General features: G+C 41.4%; 1 protein-coding gene across 3 annotated transcripts in view; it reads left to right on the forward strand.

Moving 5' to 3' along the window:
- Positions 1-22749, forward strand: part of PDE4B (phosphodiesterase 4B) — a 361995-nt gene that overhangs the window by 311561 nt on the left and 27685 nt on the right. For all 3 annotated transcript variants that reach the window (XM_045028054.1, XM_045028055.1, XM_045028057.1), the window contains exon 8: positions 15716-15828. In XM_045028054.1, the coding sequence (XP_044883989.1) occupies positions 15716-15828 (113 nt within the window). The remainder of the gene's footprint in view (positions 1-15715; positions 15829-22749) is intronic.

Consider the following 22749-nt stretch of genomic DNA (forward strand, 5'->3'; position numbering starts at 1 on the left):
GCAGTGCCGGGGGCCTATAAATAGCGAAAAGCACGTTCAACAGTCATTCTGCACTTGTTGAACCGCTCCTTGCTGCTGTCAAGATGCCCTGTGTAGGGCTTCATAAGCCATGGCATTAAGGGGTAGGTGGGTTCTCCCAGGATCACAATGGGCATTTCAACTTCCCCTACGGTGATCTTCTGGTCTGGGAAGAAAGTCCCTGCTTGCAGCTTCCCGAACAGGCCAGTGTTCCAAAAGATGCATGTGTCATGCATCTTTCTGGACCAGCCTGTGTTAATGTCCATTAAACACCCACAGTGATCCACAAGCGCCAGGAGAACCATAGACAAATACCCTTTCCGATTAATGTACTCGATATCTAGGTGGTCTGGTGCCAAAATTGGAATATATGCGCCATCTATCGCCCCTCCACAAAGCCATTCACAATGTCATGCACGTTGCCCAGAGTCATGGTCTTTCGGAGCAGGATGTGATTAATGGCCCTGCACACTCCGAACTGGTTAGCAACCGATCGGTAGCAGTCTGGAGTATCTAGCTTCCACAGTGCAATCGCCACAAACTTCTCCAATGGCAGGGAAGCTCTCATTCTCGTGTTCCTGCACCACAAGGCTGGGGCGAGCTTATCACACAGTCCCATGAAGTGGCTTTCCTCATCCGAAAATCTGCATCCACTGCTTGTCGTCCCAGATGTGCATAATGATATGATCCCACCACTCAGAGCTTGTTTCCCGAGCCCAAAAGTGGCATTCCACTGTGGTCATCACCTCCATGAATGCCACAAGCAATTTTGTGTCGTAGCTACTACCCGTGGTGAGATCAATGTCAAACTGCTCTTGCCTTTGTAATTTAAGGAATAACTTCACTGCCACTCGTGACGTTTTAGTGAGAGTCAACAGTGCAGGATCCATTCCTGCAGACCGAAGAGGCAGAGCAAAGCACACAGTACATAAACCATTGAAAGATGGCACTGGACGGAAGCACAGGCACTGCTGGGATGCGTAGCAATGCATCATGGGGCATTGGACCCAGGATGCTCCATCATCCCCTCTGCCTTCCCACAACTCTTAGCGGCAGAAGAGGAAGAGATGCTCTGTGGGATAGCTGCCCGGAGTTCATCGTTCCAAATACCGCTCTAAGTGCCGCAAGTGTGTACATGCTACTGCGCAGGCAGCTGACAGTGTGAACACACAACAGCGGTTTCCCTTCAGGGCTCTGTGAGTGGTGCTGTAATTGCCGGTGCTGTAACTCTGCAACACAGCCTTGTCGCTAAAAGTCAGCGTGTGTAAACACTCTGTCAATATTTTGTTGGCATTTTTGCTGACAAAATACTTCCAGCCCGGCAAGCAGCGTTAGCTTCCTCGGTAGGAGAGCGATCTGCTGACAAAGACGCGTTCACCCTGCCACTTGCAGCAGCAAAACTTTTGTCTTTCATGGGGGTGGGGCTTTTTAAAGTACCTGTGAAAGACAAAAGTTTTGTCGACAATGTTGCAGTGTAGACAAGCCCTTAGAAAGACAAGTTAACTTTTTGAGAACGATGCTAGACACTGAGTGGTAATTCTTGCTGAACAAAGTAATGGGTGTCTCTTTATTAAAGGAGGGTAAATAATGTGTGACTCAATTTCCTTTGTTGAAAGTGAAAGAAGGGTGTTTCATATGCAGGTGTTTGGATTTGAGTTTAATTAACTGATAAACTAAACCCTGCCCTCATGTCAGGTAGCTTAAGCCACCCTTTCCTTTCCAAATCACATGTCTAAGATGCACCCTGACTTGAATGTAAATAGTGCTTAGATGAATCACAGTGTTGTCCGCAAATGACATCTGGGTGGATCCAGGTGGTGGATTTGGTTTTTGTCATTCAGATTCAACAAGAAACCCTTTTTTTCTGGTTATGAGGGTGTGGGTGTGTATGTCCAACCTACAGCTGCTAAGCATGGTTTAGCATGATTTTTAACTGTTGTGTAGCTAAGGAACAAACATTAATTCCTAGTTGTGTTTAATGCTAGGGACATGCTGCACATTTAAAAAAAAATACTTAGCAATTGTAATGTAGTGCAGCCAAAGCTTAATTCATGAAATTTGGTAATTCACTAAGGGTACGTCTTCACTACCCGCCAGATCGGCGGGTAGCAATCAATTTCTCGGAGTTCGATATATCGCGTCTCATCTAGACGCGATATATCGAACCCCGAACGCGCTCCTGTCGACTCCGGAACTCCACCGGAGCGAGTGGTGGTAGCGGAGTCGATGGGGGAGCCGCGGACGTCGATCCCGTGCTGTGAGGAGGGGTAAGTAATTCGAGCTAAGGTACTTCGACTTCAGCTACGCTATTCACGTAGCTGAAGTTGCGTACCTTAGATCGACCCCACCCCCCAGTGTAGACCAGGCCTAAGGGTCTTCCAGTCTCTAGTGTGAATTAGCACCCATTCTGCAGGGGTATTGTTCACACTTTAAATACTTTGTTGCTGCTATGTATGATATGTTAGATTCAGATGGTCAGGTAAACTTAATGTTTAATGATGGAGCTGGAAGAGAGAAGTAAAATTTGCCGCCTTTCTGAGTCTGTTGGATTTTTTAGACGTTTGATGAAGTTCTGTACTTAGAAGAACATTTTAATGGTTAGTTTGTGATTGGATCTGCACCCAAGTCTCAGGTTTGAAATCAGACACTTGCATCCATCTGGCAATCAGATCTATGGACAGGTATTAAAAAGATCAGATTAGACCTTCTTAGAGATGGGAGTGAACAAAATTTAGTTTTAAATTCAAAATAAAACATTAGTTTTTATGCCTGAATTGCTGTTGTACATATGCAGATTTGAACTAGTTAACAAATAACATGCAGAAATACATATGTAGGAAGGACTGTCAAACTTTGAAGTGATTTATATGATAAATAACTAAAATTCATTGCATCTAGGATGTAATTAATAATAACTACCCCGAAGATGCAATATGGGCACAATATACAATTTACTATTCATTGGCAGAAAGGATATACTGAAAATGGTGTGAGACCATCACAGATTGCATTGTCCACATCATTAAATCTCCAAGTTGGAAAATTGTTCTCTGAATGTTTCTAACACAAAACAACTTTGACATTTAAAAAGAATTTTACATATTTTATTAAAATTGTGACTACTGCCCTCTTTGAATGGAGACAAATAACTGGGTACATGTTTGTAACCACAGTTGTTTGTGCCTAAAATGAAGGTGTGAGACTACTATCCTGCAAAGGTGTCTGCTTTTCCTTTTGCAGAATTAGCAGGCTCGATCAGGGATTTAGATGTCCAATAGCCCTATATTGAGTCTGCAAATATTTGTGCCCACAGTTTCACATCTTCAAAGCTGGAGGTCAATCTCATAACAAGACACTTGATTGGAAAGTAACCATTAGCAATATCAGACCCTGAAAGCCTATTTGGTTGGTACACTGAACACTTAGTTATTTGGGGCCATGTTGGACTATTAATTTCCCATGATTATGGGGTTTTAATGCTGCTGGTAAGAAGAAAATTGAGGCCTTTGGGAGGTGATGCTTGGTGAAGACTCTTGTGTATCTCCTGGACAGAAAAGAAAATGAATGCTTATATTAGAAATGCTATTGGAGAGAAGCAGACCCTGCAGTAGGAAATCAACAGGAGTAAACTATACATCAGGCATAGAGATAGGAATAACTTCAGGGAAGTTATAGTGGAAGGAATGGTGGCAGGTCATCTTAGTAGGGGGTGACCAGCGAGGACATGAATAGACTGTGTACGACAGATTATTGGGCGGTCAGCTGCTGAGTGCTTGAAGTCATTGGTGGAGCGAGAAGGCTTCTGAAAATTCTGTTCTGATGCCACAAATATTCAGACAGGAATAAATAGATTTTACTGATTTATGCTGTACTATGCAGAAGTGAGAGCTGCACCCTCTCTCCATGCAACTTTAGTGGCCTGCCTGAGCCCCAGTGAAGCAACCATTCTCCCATTCCACTTTCAGCTAGAACCGGGGAGTCCAGAATCATGAAAACACAAAGGAATATATTAAAAATTTAACCAGATTCACTTCAATAACAACAACAAAATCACTTTTGAGTGAAGTTTGATGTTTGAGTGACATCTCAGATCATTTCTTAATTTGGACCTGCCCCTGCTTCTGTTGAAGTCAATGGCATGGAGTAGGAATTGGAGCCCTTTCTGTTAACTGCTTTACTCATCCATAGGGAAAACCACACCGGCAACAGGTTTTATCAAAAAACTTTTAAAAATGTAAATAGTTGAAAAGTCCCAAGGCCACTTTCACAATCAGGTCTCATGCTGAGAAAATTGTGATGGAGCCAAGTCACTAGGCTAGATATGAAGTCATAGGTTGCAGGGCCAGGTGGGGTCCCCCCGGGCCATGGCCTGACCACTTTTTGGTCAGGTCAAACCTGAGTGGTGCTGCAACCCTGCTCACTCACTGAAATTTGAAGAATTTGGTGGTGTAAGGGGCTCATGGTCCCAGAGAGTCAGGCTGCAGTGGGGTGGCGAGGGGAAGCATCTGAGGGGGGATGAGGAAGGACAGGAAAGGGGCTGGGAGGTCAAATCTATGGTGTTTCGCAGCCCCTGGGTTAAGGTAATCTTCTACAGATGAATATTTAAGTTCTTTATAGAACTCAGGGACACTGTACATTTATTCTTACTATACGTTTAGATGGAGGAGAAAGAGCTGATGGTTTTCAACAAAGAATGTAATTGTTTCAAATTACATTTGTCAAATTGATTTTGTTGCTGATATTTTTGAAAAGTGGCTTCCACAGAAATGTCCCCATTTAACCTGTGACCAACCCTGTGTACAGCCTTGGCAAGTAAATGGTGCTTGTGTTGTACCAATATAATAAAAACCAGCAGGATCTTATTAAGAGGGATAAGGCAAAGATGCCACATTTATTGTAAATACCATAACAAAACAAAAGACAATGTTTTCCTACTTGTTTCTATTACTACTTATTTCTTATACACACACACACATATATTCATCCACACAATCATTCATTCAGGTTCTGTATAGATGTTATAGTTACCAGCCTAGATGTTGCTCATGCCAAGTTACTGGCCAGGTACCTTGGTCATGAGGATGGAGCCGAGTCTGTGTCAGATGCATCTGATGCTCCTGGAGGCTGGCAGCAGAACCATAGACTCAAAGTCCTTATTCTTTAGAGTCCAGTTTTATAGGGATTTTTCCCTATGTTAGTTCATAGGAGTTGCTTCATTTTGCTGTTGCTAAATCAATCAGCAGGTGGCTGGCTCCATGTTGTCAGATGCTTTGTTTTTCCTTCCTTTGAGGTGTGGTGGGTGGATTCCAGTTTGCCCTCCGGGGGTCATCTGGTTGATCCCACTTGACACCTTCTTCAGCCGACACTGAATTCTTCAGGCTGGTGACTCCCTAACCATTCATTCACATACATTCTCTATGTTAATCACATCTATTTCACTGTCTCTTTACTTTTTGGGGTGTTACCAATTTATGTGAGACTCCCTGTCTTTTAACAAGCAAAGATAAAGTGAGATGAAAACTTACAGAGGGTGGGGGTCTCTATCTATACACTATAACAGCTACTGTTTTGGCTTACTTAGAGGGCTTGGCTACACTTGCAAGTTGCAGCGCTGGTAGAGGCTATCCAGCGCTGCAATTAGTAACTGTCCACACCTGCAAGGCACATCCAGCGCTGCAACTCCCTGGCTGCAGCGCTGGCTGTATACCTGGCCAGGTTGGGGTGTAGCGATTGCAGCGCTGGTGATCCAGCGCTGCTCATCAAGTGTGGACACACACCAGCGCTTTTATTGGCCTCCAGGGAATAAGAAGATATCCCAGAATGCTTTTAACTAAATTACTCCCTTTGTTTTGTTATGCAGCCTCTCTTTGTTTTGTTGTGAACCTCCGGAGCTCCGTTTCTACCGGAGCTGCTTATCAGCTCCTGTTTGCTGTGATCAATCTGTGAACAATCAAATGAGATCCTCCTCCCTGTTGTGAACGAGCTCTGTGGAGCTCCTCCGTTGCCACTGCTGCTATCTAAAAAACAAACATAGCTCCTGTTTGCTGTGATCATCTGTACCTGGCTGTAAACAATCAAATGAGAGGCAGGCAGGGAAACAGGGGGAGTCGTGTTGCCTGCAGGCTGTTTGCAATTAAGAGTTAAGACTAAGGGGTCGGAAAAATGTTCTGATTTTTCAAGTCAGGAAGCTAACACACAGTGTTGGCTCCAAAAATCCACTCTCTCTCTCCCCCCGCTCCCTGTCACACTAGACCCCACTCCACCCCCCTCTTTTGAAAAGCACGTTGCAGCCACTTGAATGCTGGGATAGCTGCCCATAATGCATCACTCCCAACAGCGCTGGAAATGCTGCAAATGTGGCCACACACCAGCACTGGTAGCTGTGAGTGTGGCCACACACCAGCGCTGCTCCTACACAGCTGGATGACCAGCGCTGCAAACTACCAGCGCTGCAAACCGTAAGTGTAGCCAAGCCCAGAGATAATTAATGTTTAACAAGTTTTATACAAAGTATTTCTTTGAGCTTAACAAGTTTTATACCAAGTATCTCTTTGAGCAGGCTTTACACAGACACAGCTGGTGGCTTGCAGGTTAGAAGCTAAATGTTGGGAATCACAAATTTACTTCTAACATAAACCTTAAGTTATAAAGTATCAATTAACAATAAATCAATAAATCATTTCTCATATAAACCATGTTTAATATAAACCTTCTTTAATATCCCTACACTTGCAAATATTGAATGAGCAAAGGTAGTTTTTTCTTGTTTAAACAAGTATGTTTTTTTTCATAGCCATAAACAAGGAGGGAGGAAACACTGAGTGAAAAACTGACATTAATGACACATAGTGGAAATATCTGGACTGTGTTCCTGAAAATATGCTGAGTGTATCGGTAGGGTAGCACAGATTTCAGCTTGTAAAATTAGAAGAAGAGTGGAATGAAGACTATTTTTAAGGCTTCTGGGGGGTATTCTTTGCCTGTGAATGTTTGTTGTTAAGGTGCTTCCAACATGTGGAGCAATCCGGTTTGTTTCAAAGCCAGCAAATTGCCTGTCAGGCATAGTTTTATGAGCAAACGGCAGGGATTGCTACCAGTATTGAGAGAAGAGGTGAATTCTATCAGAGACTGGGAAATCATTCCCCCAACCCTCCCTGAAATGTTGTGGTAGAATTGTAACAAAGAGTTCCCAAGAACGCCTTCCAACACATCACTGAGTTTCAGTAAGAAGTGACATATCATCCACAGCCAGGCTGTACCAAACTAAAAATAGGAAGAAAAACAGCGACACACCTTTTTATTCCATTAAAACACATTGGAGTGGGAGATTTTTTTTTTAAAGACCAAGTGAAATAATTGAGACATTTTGCTTTTTTAAACAAATAGGGACTTCTTAGGTCTGCCGTCTGATTGGACTGACAGCAAAGCCACTTTCGTAAAGAAAACGTCATCATAAACGTTAGCACAGTGCTCGAGAAGGTGGAAAGTGTTACATAAATGCTAAGTACTCTTAGAAATAGAATTGCAAAGGATTCTTTTTAGATATTGGTATTAATTAGCTTTTAATATAGTTGGAAAATGATTTAACGTACAGCACTGGAAAAAAATTATGGAAACATCAACTGGACTGTGGAAATAATCTTACTGGCAAGAACTTGATTATGCAACATGATGATCCAAATATAAACTGTGAAATGTGATACAGCTCAAGACACATGGTACAATATTCCACAAGATTATATCCAAAAAGTGCACAATTGCCTCAAGAAGTGAATTTGTACATTATGCTGTACAGCAGGGGTGTCAAAATCATCTGGAGGAGAAGGCTGGATTCCAGGTTTAATTATGATCCCCGAGGCGCGATACAAAGACAGAGCTTCATATTCACCTCAATCATCAGCAGAGCTCCCACTGATGTTAGTGGGAGGTTTACAGAGAGATCAAGGGGAGAACACAGCCTTCATGTAGTAACTAAACATCTGTATTTAGCTCCTCGTTGTCACATTGAGTATCACTCAATGAGAACATCTGCTCCCCCTTATTTCACTTCTGTTTCAGCTTTTCGTTTCTCCTCCTACCCCTCTTCCTCTCTCTGTTGCTCCTCTTTCTTCTCTTGTGTGTCTCCTCTGTTCCTCCCTCTGTATTTTTATCCCTGCAGCAAATCCCAGTTCCCACTCCTCAATGGTTTCACTCCTATCCCCTTCCTTATTTTATTGCTAAAATGATCAGCAGCAGAATAGTTAATGTCATGTTATCATCACTGGACCTTTAGAGTTGCCACTCAAATGAGATGAATAGGGGACAGGTAGGAGATATAGAAGTCATTGTTTCAGGTTGTCTGCAGACTCAGGCAGAAGTCACATCAGTTTACACTTGGTTTACGTTTGGAAGATTGTATCTGCAGCCCCGAGGTATCAAAACTTACTTTTCATTTTTAAATGAAAACTTAGATTCTGCACAAGCTGCATACAACATGTAGGGCACACAAATACATAAATACATGGGCCATATGTTTGACACCCCTGCTAAACAGCCAAGTTCCCCCTTCAATTCTCCATACAAAATTATATTAGCGTTTCTTTTTGTATGTATTCTCAATTCACATTAAATATTTATCTGGTATGTGAACCTGTTGTATCCTTGCTCTCCGCTCAGCATTCAGAATATGGAGAAAACACATTGGTACAGTTGGATTCCAAATAGTTAATAAAGTTATTATTTAGCTATGTGCAAATATAGAAACCTAGCTACTTATATCTGTTCTGGCAGGGTTCTGATGTCTTCTGCAACAGAAGACAGGGAGGCCCGCTAGAAGGCTCCCAAACCATTTAAAGCGATATTACCCAATTCCTATACACTACCCTACAGGTAGATTCTGACAAATATCATTTTGTCTGAAAAGTACAATTTAGTGTGTGAGATTAAGATGCTTCATATTTTGTTTTCAGTACAACGTGTTTAAATCATTAGATTAGCAGAGTGCATCTGATTTGAATAAGTCAACCATTTGGGGTGGTTCTTTGAGATTGTCCAGAAGTATACTTCCTAAAAGGAGAGGTGGAAAACGAGGTTCAGATAAAACAATCATTTTAATCTGTCGCTAACGCTTATTTATTATTTAGCACCAACAGTGTACTTAGAACAGAAAGGAAAATATGGTCCCTGCACCAAGTCTCAAAATAGATAGATAATATAGTCCAGACATCAGATGAAAAGAGGGAGGAAATGAAAATGTCTAATGTTCCTTTAAAAATAAATTTTATCTACTGTCCATTAATCGTATTGTGTGGATGTGGTATAGTGCCCCTACAGAACAGAGTTAAGGTTTGGGTGCCCTGCCTGTGCATTACCATACTTTAACATATTTTCATTGCCTTTCCATTTAACCTTAACTCTGAATTTCCTGGGTTTTTAATACCTTTTTTTTTTTTTAAATAATAGCAACATCCCTGTAATGTTTTACCCTTAAGTTACTGATACTTACTCAACATTAACTCCAGTGTACCTATTGGGTTTCAGGGGAGTGGGTGGGTGGAAGCCCGCCCACTTCTAAAGGATCCCCCCCAGCCTAAGGGGAGGATCTCCAGGACCTCAAAAACCCAACTGAGTTCGGGGGACAACTAATAAAAGAACAGGGACGGGAGTGCGGTCAGAGGGTCATAAGAAGGGAGCCTGACGGAACTCCAGTGTAACAAAGCTTTTATCTTGGAATTTTGTTGGTTATATGAAAAATATCATACAGAACAAGAAACAACAAACTCATGAAAAGCCACAGCAGGATATTTGTAACAATTTAAATATGTGTAATATCAACCTGAATTTTATTATTATTATTATTATTAACGTTTAGCTCCAGCTTCTGGCTGATTTGCCATAGTCTCTGGAGTAATGCAGAGTGGTTAGCTACACTCAGGTGGCTTCCTGGGCCCCTTCCCTGATGGCTGCTTGGATGAATTCTTATTGGGAACAATAGGAGGCACCGGCCATTTTGAACGAGGTCATTGTAACTGAGAGGACAGTTGCCTCAGTCCCATTGAGCACAATAGAAGATAGCAACCTTTTTCAAAGAAGACAGAGGGGTTTTTAATTCTCTGTAGATCATGAGCCATTGGCCTCTGCTATAGAAGACAATTTCACTTCTGAAGACTAATAGGAAAAAATGACCATTAATCCTTAAAAAAAATCTTCCAAGTGTAGCTAATACATAAGATTTCAGCAAGTTATAACTAAATGGGAAGTTAGAAGAGTCTATATTCTTAAGATCATTTGGGACAAAAAATGGTGCAATACAAGGTGCGAAATTTCTTAAAGGACCCATTTTTCAATTAATTTTAACTCTTTAATTAATGAAGTTACTTGTAAATTCTCAGAAATCCACTGTGTGCTCAGGGCGAATGCTATAGGATGTATTGCTGTCTTCATACCTAACAAAGCTGTTGAATCTCTGCTCTAAAATGCAAATTCAGCCTTAACTATGCAACCACAACTAGTGCTTCCCTAATACTTTGGCAGTAAACAGTGAGGTGACAGACTTGCCGATAATGCAAGGTTATTTAGATTAGTCCAGATTAGGGGACCCTGAGGAATTTAAGAAACACCTGGCAAAGCTAACCAGTAACGTAACACAATATCAGCCCAAATTCCCTTTAGTAAATTCATCCATGTTAGGTAGCACTTTCTGGACAAAAGATCCAGACATAATTTTGTTGCTCTGCCAATTATTATCTTCACAATCTGCAGCTGTTTCAAAAAAGCAAATAATATTAGGTTGTATTAAAAAAGAGAATAAGATAAGAGCACTATTTTCTGTGCTTTAGAAAACTAAGCACACTTTCTGCTGGATTGGGTACTAATAGTCTGTAAAAAAATAAGATAAAGAACATTTTTACATGCTATGGTACTTAATAAGACCTCTCTATTTATTTATTGACAAATATTGTATGCTTGTCTATCTAAATGGCTAGTGTTTTAGTCAGACTTAAATGATGTGTTAAAATTGCCAATTTTTTTTTTTTTTTTAGGAATTCAGGTCCTGCTGTATTTATTGCCCCTTAAATGTTTTCCTTGCAAGTATCATTAGTAATGAGATGATAGTCATATTTTTTATTTGCATAGCACCCTTCAGCCTGAAGGATCCCAGAGTGCTTCACAAATTATATACATTCAGCACAGCTGAAATGCAGCCACCTTGAGGGTGGAGGACAGCAGCCAATCAGTCAGCATATAGCACCCGGCACAAAAGTGAGCAGGAAGTGAGCAGCATAACAACAATACTATTATGAACAGAGCATGAGATCTTCCATGTTCATACAGAGAGGACAGAGTTTCAATTTTCTGGCTCATGCAACTACGTGAAACTCAATTTACCTTAGAAAGGTGATGGGCACGGGTGGATCCTTTTGTGGTCCCAGTAAGAATGGGTACCGCAGTCCTGAAGTTTAGAATTCTGTTCTGTTCTGTATAGGTTCTTACACTGCCCTGGGGTTCTTACACAACTTTCTTGGAGGTTTTAAAAGGAAAATAGAAAATAAATTAAACTACAGTGGCATGTAGAAGTAGACTGGATCCAAACACCTATGAACTTCGGCAAGTCTGGATTTGAACTTGAAGGCTTAACTTAAATGGGCCAAACCAAAACTCTGTGTAACAACCTCTCTCCCCATGACACAGTAGAAATAGAACCTAGCACCGTTAGCACCACATGATCACCTCACACATAGCCAGGTCATTGCAACCAGATCCCAATACGCTCACATTGTGAAGTTTGACTTGCATTTGAGTTATATGAGCTAAGTCCATGTCCCAGGCCATTTGAAGGTTGCTGGAACAATGATAAGGTAAGTAAAACAAAAGCAGATTTAGTTTTTGTTTTAATTATTACATAAGAATATTCAACTTTCCAAACTTCGTTTTTTCTTTTTTTTTTATTTAATGATTCTTAGAAAGGTAGAAGATATTCTAAGTAGGTGGGATATAGAAGCATTCTGACTCTATATATTTGAGTAGGCCATGATTCCACCTCCTGCTCAGAAAACTGAAGTTAGGCTGTAAATTATAGTGATATTTATAGATAATTGCCCTTAGTAATAATGAATTCCTATTAAGCGTATCTGACTGGGCTTTTTGTGCATCTGCTTCTAAAATCACTTTGTTCTCCTTGTTGAGTTTATTAAAAAATAGAAACTTGTTCATTTAGAGGACCGACTGGCTAAGCAGCAGTTCTGCAGAAAAGGACCTGGCGATTACAGTGGATGAGAAGGTGGATATGAGTCAGCAGTGTGCCCTTGTTGCCAAGAAAGCTAATGGCATATTGGGCTGCATTAGTAGGAGCATTGCCAGAAAATCAAGGGAAGTGATTATTCCCCTCTATTTGGCACTGGTGAGGCCACATCTGGAGTATTGCATTCAGTTTTGGGCCCCCCACTACAGAAAGGATGTGGATAAATTGGAGAGAGTCCAGCGGAGGGCAACAAAAATGATCAGGGGACTGGGGCACATGACTTACAAGAGAAGCTGAGGGAACTGGGCTTATTTAGTCTGCAGAAGAGAAGAATGAGAGGGGATTTGATAGCAGCCTTCAACTACCTGAAGGGGGGTTCCAAAGAAGATGGAGCTTGGCTGTTCTCAGATGACAGAACAAGAAGCAATGGTTGCAGTGGGGGAGGTCTAGGTTGGATATTAGGAAACACTATTTCACTAGGAGGGTGGTGAAGCACTGGAATCGGTTACCAAGGGAGGTGGTGGAATCTCCATCCTTAGAGGTTTTTAAGGCCTGGCTTGACAAAGCCCTGGCTGGGATGATTTAGTTGGTGTTGGTCCTGCTTTGAGCAGGGGGTTGGACTAGCTGACCTCCTGAGGTCTTTGCAATCCCAATCTTCTGTGATTCTAGAGGGAATTTGAGACTTTTTTTTCATTTTGAGGAAACTTGAAACCTCTCACTAAAATTGTGTCACTTGTCTGCTCATTGATAGGGAGTTTACAGGTTGGGGAGGAAAGTTCACTGAAGTTCTACTGTTGTATTTTGTGGCTAGTTCCAACTACTTTTTTGACTTGAATGCCACAGAAGTGTGCAAGAGGAGGATACTTCCAGTAGATTTGTAGCTCTGGAAGTATAAAAAAGAAATTGAGTATTAGCTCTTCTTTACACCAAAAAGTATTTTATTTTATTGGAATGTAGGACTAGAAGGGACCTGTGTCGTAGAATCATTGCTTTAAAGTATTTCTTGCTCAGTGAGAAATTATTCTTCTATAGTGTTTGTTCTCTCCTATTGAGCTTTGAGTGGTTGAACATATACAGCATATACATTTATTAATAGATTTAAAATACATAGTGGACATGGTTGATAAGGAAGAGGATTTACCCATGTGGAGTGTAGACAGCTATGCATAGCCAAAGAGACTTTGGAATTCAGTGGGACTACTTCCTAATAAGAGGGCAACAAATTAAGTCAGTGGGCAACATTCTGATTTCTTGGCCAGTACTGTTGAGCTGTGCAGTAGTTTCCCTATGCGGCCTCATGATCATATCACCCTTTTCCATCCCACTCTCCATTCCTTCCTGTTGTTTCACACTCATTTACTGTATGATTCTTCAAATTAGACTGTAATCTCTTTAGGGCAGGGAGCATCTGTTACTGTGTATGCCGAACGCAGCACAATAGGGGTGCTGGGTACCACCACAGCACAAATATTTATTTGAGCACTACCACAGCACAAATAATAATAATTTAACAAACAATTATTTATACTGGTATAAATCTGGAGTAACTGCACTGACTACACTGGTGTAACTGAGATCGAAATCTGAGCCGTTGGACTAGTTGTATATGTAATTCAAGGTCCCATGGAGTTCTTCTGTTGACTTCAGAGTGCTTTGGATCAGGCCCTATGTGCAGTATCTGAAGATCCAGAAGCTAGTGGAAACCTATTTCACACCCCAGCAGTGAGTGAGCTATCTGGTGTGGGGTGTGCAATGATGCAGACTGGAAGGGGCATAAAGCCAGTTGGTGCACTCCATAAACATGGTGACAGGTTTCAGAGTGGTAGCTGTGTTAGTCTGTATCAGCAAAAAGAACAGGAGTACTTGTGGCACCTTAGAGACTAACACATTTATTTGAGCATAAGCTTTTGTGGGTTAAAACCCACTTCATCGGAAAAGTATTTTCCACTGCATGCATCCAATGAAGTGGGTTTTAACCCACGAAAGCTTATGCTCAAATAAATGTGTTAGTCTCTAAGGTGCCACAAGTACTCCTGTTCTTTGTTCCATAAACATGGTGGCCCAGAAAGAAATGGAGCCAGGGCAGCTGAGCAATGCACTGATTCAGGGCGACTGCTGGGGAGCCACCATTGGTGAGAACCTTTTGGAATCCCTGCCAAAATGTAAAGTTGCTCCCAAGGGAGAGTGACACTACTGCTCCTGCCTCTCCCTCTAGATCAGTTCTCCTTTCAGCACATCCACAGCCTCCAGCACAAAGTGGTAAAAGTTGCACTCACAGAGCTAAACAGGGCCTATAGTTTGTGTGTATTTTTCTAAGTCAGTAGAAGTCTAGAGTTCTATTAACTCTATTATGATTGCAGTTTGCTTTAACCCGTATCATTTAAAATCCCGACTCCTTGAACTGAGGAAGATATGTATTGGTATGTGTGTGTCCTTTCAGTCAATAGGTATGGTAAATGGTAGGTAGTTATATTTAAAGGGTTTGAAGTTATGTTTATGAGCCATGGTGAAGTGTGTAAACCTTTATTTTTATCTTGAGAGCTGCTTAGCAATTCTTCCAGGAGATTTATGCTGTTCTAGTTGAAACACTTACAGATCGAGAGGAATACAATATTAGCAAAAGCAGAGACAGCTCATTTCTGGTTCCATCTGAGAATCCAGTTCATAATTTCCCTATGATCTTGGCTGAGACCAAAGGGAAGTTTTAACTTTGTTTAGTAAAACAAGAGAAGCATCGTTCCTTTTAACCAATAAAGTCAATCACTCATCCAATACTCCCATAAAGTTTCTGTCTGATTGTATCTCTATCAGAGGACTGTCACGTTGCACCCAAACAAACTGTACGCCTAACCTTGTTTGGGGCAGTACTACTGCGTGGAAAAGTTACTCAAAGATCACACACGTACAATACCCTCGGTGCATTGCCTAAAGATTTACTGCCAACGATTGGTTTCTTTTTCATTTTACTTGAAAAGAGCGCAGCTTGTTTCTTCTGAGAAAAAGTAACTGAAGCAAGTCACTTGCTTCCATCTCACTTAATGACATTTTACATTTAAAAAAAAATGTCATCACTTTAGACAAGAAACGCTGTGATGAGTAATGCTTAGGAGGAGGGGGGAAAAACTTGCTTACAAGGAACTGCTTTTATTAGCGTGCAATCTTAATCCACATACATGCAGATGAGTCTGTCAGAGAGCATTCCTCCCACACCCCCTTTTTAGAGGAAGTTTGTTGATGTATTACCGACATCTCATCTTCAAAGCCAAAAAAAAAAAAAAAAAAGAAGACAGCCATTCACAGGAAGGACGTACATTGATTTGTTCTCCTCCTGGAGCCTGGAGCAGAAGTACCCAGACCGCATGATGAAGGAGCATTGTACCACCTACAGTAGTGCTGCCTCCAGCTGTGTCAGTGACTCTACCATGGAAAGTCTGCAGCCACTCAAGCCTAACTACATGTCTGTGTGTTTATTTGCAGAAGAATCTTATCAAAAATTAGCAATGGAAACTCTGGAAGAATTAGACTGGTGTTTAGATCAACTTGAAACTATTCAGACCTACCGATCAGTCAGTGAGATGGCATCTAACAAGGTAAGCGATGGGATAACTTCTTCCTAAAATGTCAAAGGCTGAAAATAAAAAGAATAAGTGCTGTAATGTAAGACAAAAAGTGTTGCTGTATGTGATTGTGTCCACCAGCAGACCAGCACGCACAGTGCAATATCTGACAAAGTTCATTTAAACACTGTTGGTACTTTTTCCTAGTACTTTATGTTAAGGATGGGAACTTTAATTGCTTTGAACTATCTGTATCCTTATGCTATTGCAAGAATTAAACAGTGCAAGTGGTAAACGATAGCATAGGTTCTCAAGCAGAATATATTGACACTGTGAAATTAATCCTTGCATTTGGTGATATGTTTCAGTGGACCTTAGGTACATTTTTATACAGCTAGAAGTAGGATGATAAATAAAAATGTTTCTTACAAAGTAACTTATAAGTTGGAGAAAATTTGTCATAGAAAAGCAGAACCAGGAAAACATTTAGCATTCTGTAGATTCAGAATTATAATATGGTACAATGCAGTAAAACCACATCATTACATTGATATTTATCTATCAGAAAATGTACAAGGTGTCTCTGAAACCTGTCAATTATAGCTGTTCCTCGTGGAAAAAATATTACCACAGGCCCCCACTGAAAAGTGGGGAAATTAACTTGGCTTTTCAGTAATAATGGCAAACTCTAAACACTATGGGATAATGTTTTACTGCAACCGTCTCTTTCTCTAAGCATTTGGTTTGTGTTTTTAATATTATGGTATGAGTTGACTGCATTTTATATTCAGTACGTGATTAGGGTGCAGTGCCATAACAGTGGGACATACGTAAGAGTGTTTTCATTAAAGGGCTGATTTTTGGGAGGAGGGAAGAGATGCGGGAGAATTTGAGTTTTCATACAAGGAGTACAAATTTGCTAAAATTAATTTGAAAAAAAAAATCCCAAACTAAACTTTATGCTGAATGTAAGAAAAAATGGGGGGAAGGTTCAGAAGAAAAATACAGAAAAGATATAAAGGGAAAAAATACAGCAGACTCCCTGAATACCCCTCAAAATAATCCTTTAAAACCACCACTCTCTCCAACCCTGAGCCTCTGCTTCCAGCCTCCAATCTTCCCAGCCAGAGAAAGAACTGCTCTCTGTGAGCAGATGAGATTCTATTAAGAACCCATCAAAATCAGTCCTTAATTGGCCAGAGGGGTTATTGTTGATTGACATAAGGCACTCCCTGGGATTATAGGCACCACCTCTGCAATGTTCCTAGCCATTGCTCAAATGAGCAATTGACTGGCATCTGAGCAGATCTCCTGCTTTTGCACCCAGCAGCACAGTCTAAATGCACAAAATCTCAAAGTCACAAGTATTGCTGCTCCAAATTCAATATTTATGCCCATGCTTATATGCAATATTTACACACATCAACCTAATGAAGCAAATCCATATGGTTTCTGAAATGTGTGCGCTCTATCTCTTACAAAGATGTTAGACACTGCCCTCATTATTAGAACCTGTTTTACCTTTGTGCCACACAAATCCAGGGCTATTTTTCTTTTCCTAACTGGAAATAAATTACACCAGAAATGCTGAATCATAAACTGAGATTCTATGGAATATGTTAAAGAAATTAATCCCAGGTCGTTTGAAATTTTCTCCTCCTCCACTAGTTCTTACTCCAGCATGCCAGGGCATAGAAAGTAATACAAGTTTAATAGGGCTAGCTTTCAAGAAAAGAATATAATTATCAGCTTGCGTGAGAAACAGATCTAGCCATTAGTAAGGCTTTAGCCTGAGAAGAAGATAGGGCCTCACACATGGGGCCGAACTATTCCGTATTTTGAGATTTTCTCCCACATTTGGACTCTTACAGGTGGAAAGCTCTGATTAAGTAATTCAGCCATTGTGTAATTGTTAAATATGATGATTTTACTATGTGCAAGGTTAGTGTTCATTGGTTAGATTCAACTTTCTTTAAACTTTGCTCATTCATATACTTGAACTAAAATGTGTTTGTATGTGTTCTGGTCAGATTCCAAGAGTCGTTTCTAGCTATGAAAGAATAACATGAAATGGTTTGCAGCTTATTCTTTTTTTCCTTGCCATGGTAACAAACATCTAAACGAGTTGGAGATAAATGTCTCTTGGTTTTGTGCCATCATGGCAAACAGTTTTTCATGGCACACAGTAAAATTATTTCAAGTGAGCTGTGCAGTCTGAAAACTGTTCAACTGGAAGTATTGAGGCTTTTGAAAGACTCTTTAGAAACAATCAGAAAATTTGACAACAAATTAATGGAACATTTTTAATCTCGTAAAGTATCTGAGTAGACGATCTTGCTTGAATCAAAAGCTTTTAAGTAAGGCATTGGTAAACAACAAAACAGTCAGATGTTTTGAAAACAGGATGCTTAGGCTCCACATTATTAAAGAAGAACGGAAAGAGAAACAGTATAGAAAGGAAGAAAGCAAATAGACTCAGCACGATCCCAAGTGCAAGAACAGTATAAACCGTGACCTATCTTCCTGACCTCTGTTATTGCTGAGTTCCTGGCCCTGTGCCACTAAAGCCAAACTACGTCATTTGAGAATGATAGTAGGCATGGCACAGCTGTTGCAAGTGTGACTCGAATTTCCTGTCTCCTTCCTGACAGACGTAGTTTTAAAAGTACAGAGTTGCAACAACAGCAGACAGAGAGGGAGGATCTCTGAATTCATGTTTGCAGTGTGATTCTCAGACCTCTTGTACAAAAAGCATTTTCTGGGGAGTGACACCACCCTGGTCATAAAGAGTTGGCACATGGGTCTGCCAACAGTGTAAATTAATTACTCAAGGAAAGTGAAAAACTAAGGGCCTGATCCTGCTAGGTGCTAACCAACCTCAGCTTGTATTGAGGCTAATGGGAGTAGAGGCTGAAAAAGCACAGGCTTGAGTCCAGCATAGAACCATTACAGAAAGGCGAGCTCTGTCTTCTGACTGCTCCCTCACTGGGTAAAGTCTTTACCGGTGCACTTAATCCTGTCCTCCAAATACCCCAGACCTCTTGCTATTCCAGACCAGAGTCTCTGGGAAGCAGACTGCCTATCACGCCAGGCATGGTGGTGGTTTTGGGAAATGGGAAATGAAATGATTTGCATTCCAAAATTAGAAAGAGAGCAACGCTGAAGAAAACGACCATACATCCCTAAGTGAGTTTCTGTTCCACATTGCTTAGTCATTGCCCCTTGGCACTGGCCTCATTCCCTGTGGATTCCCTAAACGAAGCATGTGGGAATGTACGGAATACTGCAAAGATGGAGTTTATTATTTATGTAAAATACTAACAAGACAGTTCTCTAGTTTCAGCTTTGAGTGGAATAAAGCTAACTTACCCTTAGTCGTCTGTAGATATTAAATGTTAATTTGTATTGTACATTTTTAGGTTATTGTAAGAGATGACTGTCATCCTGTATTTAGTGGCCTATCCAGTTCACTGCCTAGGCAGATACTGAGTCGTCCCTGGAGCTTTGTGAGTCATGGGCTTCCTGATATAGCAGCCCCCTAATGCTGCATTTGGCATTATGCAGCTGTCTACAGACTCATCTTCCGTAGAGACAGAATCAAAGGCCCCTGGAGCATTTGGGCTCTACGGTGCAAGACTGGTGGACACAGGCCCGGTGCATCCTCAAATCATAAAGCGTTGAGTAAATAATTCCCCAACTGACCTACCATGTGTCCTCTAGTTCTCCAACTCCCAGCTTGATGGTTTTCTAAGGCCTTAAGGTCATAGAAGCTAGGGCTGGAAAAGACCTTTTACATCACGGAGTCCATCCACTTATAAGTGCAGGATCCCCTGAATAGCACAGCAGTTTTTGAAGCCAGTATTCAGAGCCTCTGCACCCAGACTGTGCAACTTTGCAGGTGATAGATGATAAAGGCTGGCTGGAAAGTAAAATATGTTTCACCAAAAAAGGTTTTGACAACTGATTCTGTTCCTTCCAGATTTTTTCCCAGAAAAGTGAGAGTGCATGAGACTACCCCAGAATAGCTAAGTTACGCTCCAGGGATCAGAGGAGAGAGACCCAAACCTCAGTCTCCCATGCCCTGGGCAAGAGTCCTAACCACCAGACTTTAGAATCAGCTCCGTTTTGTCTAAAATCATAGTTGCTGGGCCTGGATGTGGGAGACCCATGTTCAAGTCCCTGCTCTAAATCAGGCAGAGCCCCTTCTCTGTTGGTTTTGGGTAGGTTCTTCAGGCCCAGGATGGAATTTCTGGTCAAAATCCATGACAGCCCCAGTGCAGAATAGCCATTAGACTGGTGGTTAGGGGTTCACATGTGGGAGACCCAGTTTCTAGTCCCTAGTCTGAATCAGGGAGAGCAGGGACTTGAGCCTGTCTACCACACCCGGGTGATTGAATTGCCATCACAACTTGGATGTTGGCTATCCTCACCCTGCTCTAGGCCAGAAATTCCACCCTGCACCTGAGAGATCTTCCCAGTGAAAGTGTTGCTGGATCCAATGTGTTTCCATGAAAAGTTTCCATTTTGACAACTGGGCATTGTCCAACAAAAAACATTTAATCCAAAAGTTCCCAGCGAGCCCTATGAATAATGTAATTCATTATTTGCAGAAACAGTTTGAATTTTGTATATACCTACTTTGGTAACATCACAGGGTCTTCCTTGTTGGCACACTGGCTTTGAAACTTAGTAATACCTGTAATGTGATGGAAGTTAAGGGAGCCTTAACATTGATGATATGGCTCAGTGCTGCTAGACATACCGTAATATAACTCCTTGCAATTTGTCTCACCTGGATTTAGAAATGTCAGCTGTTAAAGAAGTCTCCAGGAGATGTGTGCATAAGGAGCAGAAATAAATCCTGCAGGCAGATAACATTTTTGACCATCACTGTATACATAGGTATTTGCTAGCGAGACCGCTCACCAAGCCATTGTCTTTGTTATTTTGCAAGAGAACCCCTGGCATAAACATGACTCTTCCACTTCACCACTATTTCAAAGGGTGTTCCACCAATCAAACAAAAAACAAACCAAATCGAGAGAGACCAGCAAGCCCACACCTAACTGCCAGGAGACAGTGGCTAAATAAATCTGAGGGCACTAATGTAAACTCTGGCAGTCCACATCAAGCAGTTTAACATTGCTCAGGGCAGCATGCCAAGGGTCTATGTGCCTTGCTGCACAGCTTCCACATTTGCATCTGTTTTGTGAGTCTGCCAGCACTCAATCTTGCCCACTTCGTACGTGATGTTTCCCTTAACTGGTGCCAAATTGTTTAGTCTTTTGGTTACTTTACTGTAATTTCCTTTGTTTAATATGCTTTAAAACAGCCAATTGGCTTACAAAGAAAGGCTTGTAAAGTTAAGCAACAGTTAGCAAGACAAAGAGACTTCCATGTCTTTTGTTTTTATAAGCAGAGTTAAGTAGGTATGATTCATGGAATTCCGCACATCAGTTCCTGATGGGTTATTTGGTATTCCCCTCTATCGGCTGCAGCTGTTCAGCGACCGTCATTACGGAAACAAAGACAGTAACTAAGCGTTTGGGAGAACTCATGAAGTGCGAGTTAACTGATCTTCAACAGCCATTAGAAGTGTATTGTAATTATCATTGAAGATCTTAAATGCATTCTGAAACGCTTGGCGCCCTTGTAAAGTATGATGCAAACATACCCTAATGCTGTTAGGTGATTCTTGAATTTACAGTTTTTGGAATTAGCCTGAGTTGTTAAATCATTATGCTTGATGCAAAATGTGATAGAGGCTGTTTACACCTGAGGGTGGGGACTATTCATTTGATGTAGGTTTGAACTTCAGTCTTCTGATTCAGGTTTAGAAAGAATGCCTTGATCTAGTACAGGGAAAATAGGCACTGCATTTTCTGAAGATAATAGTGCAAATTACAAACATTACATCTGAGATCCAGATTTTGAACAATCCAAGATTTGGGAGTATTGGATCCAGGATTTTAGTGCAGCCAGAGCAGGGCAGGGACTAGAACTGGTTGGGAATTTTTCAACAAAACTTTTTTTTGTCAGAAAATGCTGATTTGTCCAAATGGATTTTTCCCCCATGAGAATGGATCATTTCTGATGAATTTTTTCAACTAAAAAAAGTTTTGAAATTGTGGAAACAAAATATTTTGACATTTTCAAAAGAAAAAAATCTGGTTTTCTGGTTCATACCAAGTTTTCATTTAAAAAATTAAGCTACTTAGAGTTTAAAAAAATGGTCAAAAACAAAACAAAACATTTCAGAAATTATTGAAACAAAACTGCAATTGACCCAAACCTGTGTATGTGTGTCTGTGTGCTGGAAACCAGGCAATGGGAGCTACAGGGATGGCACTTGTGGGCACAGGCAGCGCACGGAACACACTGTCCCCTTCCCACCCTGGGGCCACAGAGACCTGCTTGGAGCCAGCCGCTTCCGGGAGCAGCATGGGGCTATGGCTGGCAGGCAGGCAGCCTGCCTGAGCCCTGCTGTGCTGCCAGCTGGGAGCCGCCTGTGGTAAGCGCCTCCCGGACAGAGCCGGCACCTCACACCCTCTTCTCCACCCCAACCCCCTACCCCAGGTCAGAATCCCCTCCTGCACCCAAACTCCCTCCTAGACTCCCCACCCCCTCCTGCACCCCAATCCCCTGCCCCAGCCCCCTCCTGCCCCAAACTCCCTCCCAGGAAAAAGACTTGTATACAGGAACCCCACAAAATCGAATAGCCCCAGGCTCACAGGAGAATTAATCCGGGCCTGTACATACCCTGAAATCCTCTTCCCTCACCCCTTTGTTCTCTGAAATGAATAATTATAATCAAAGTTGATTATTCTGCCTCACAAATACAGTGATAACAGTCTAGAGGAACAATTGTACGTATTTAATACTCCGCGTGTAAGTTTGACAATCTGATGCTTTGGCCTTGCCAGCACTAGAGCCTAGCCAGTTTCCAAATAACAT

Source organism: Mauremys mutica, chromosome 8 (genome assembly GCF_020497125.1).
Source record: "Mauremys mutica isolate MM-2020 ecotype Southern chromosome 8, ASM2049712v1, whole genome shotgun sequence".
NCBI lineage: Eukaryota > Metazoa > Chordata > Testudines > Geoemydidae > Mauremys > Mauremys mutica.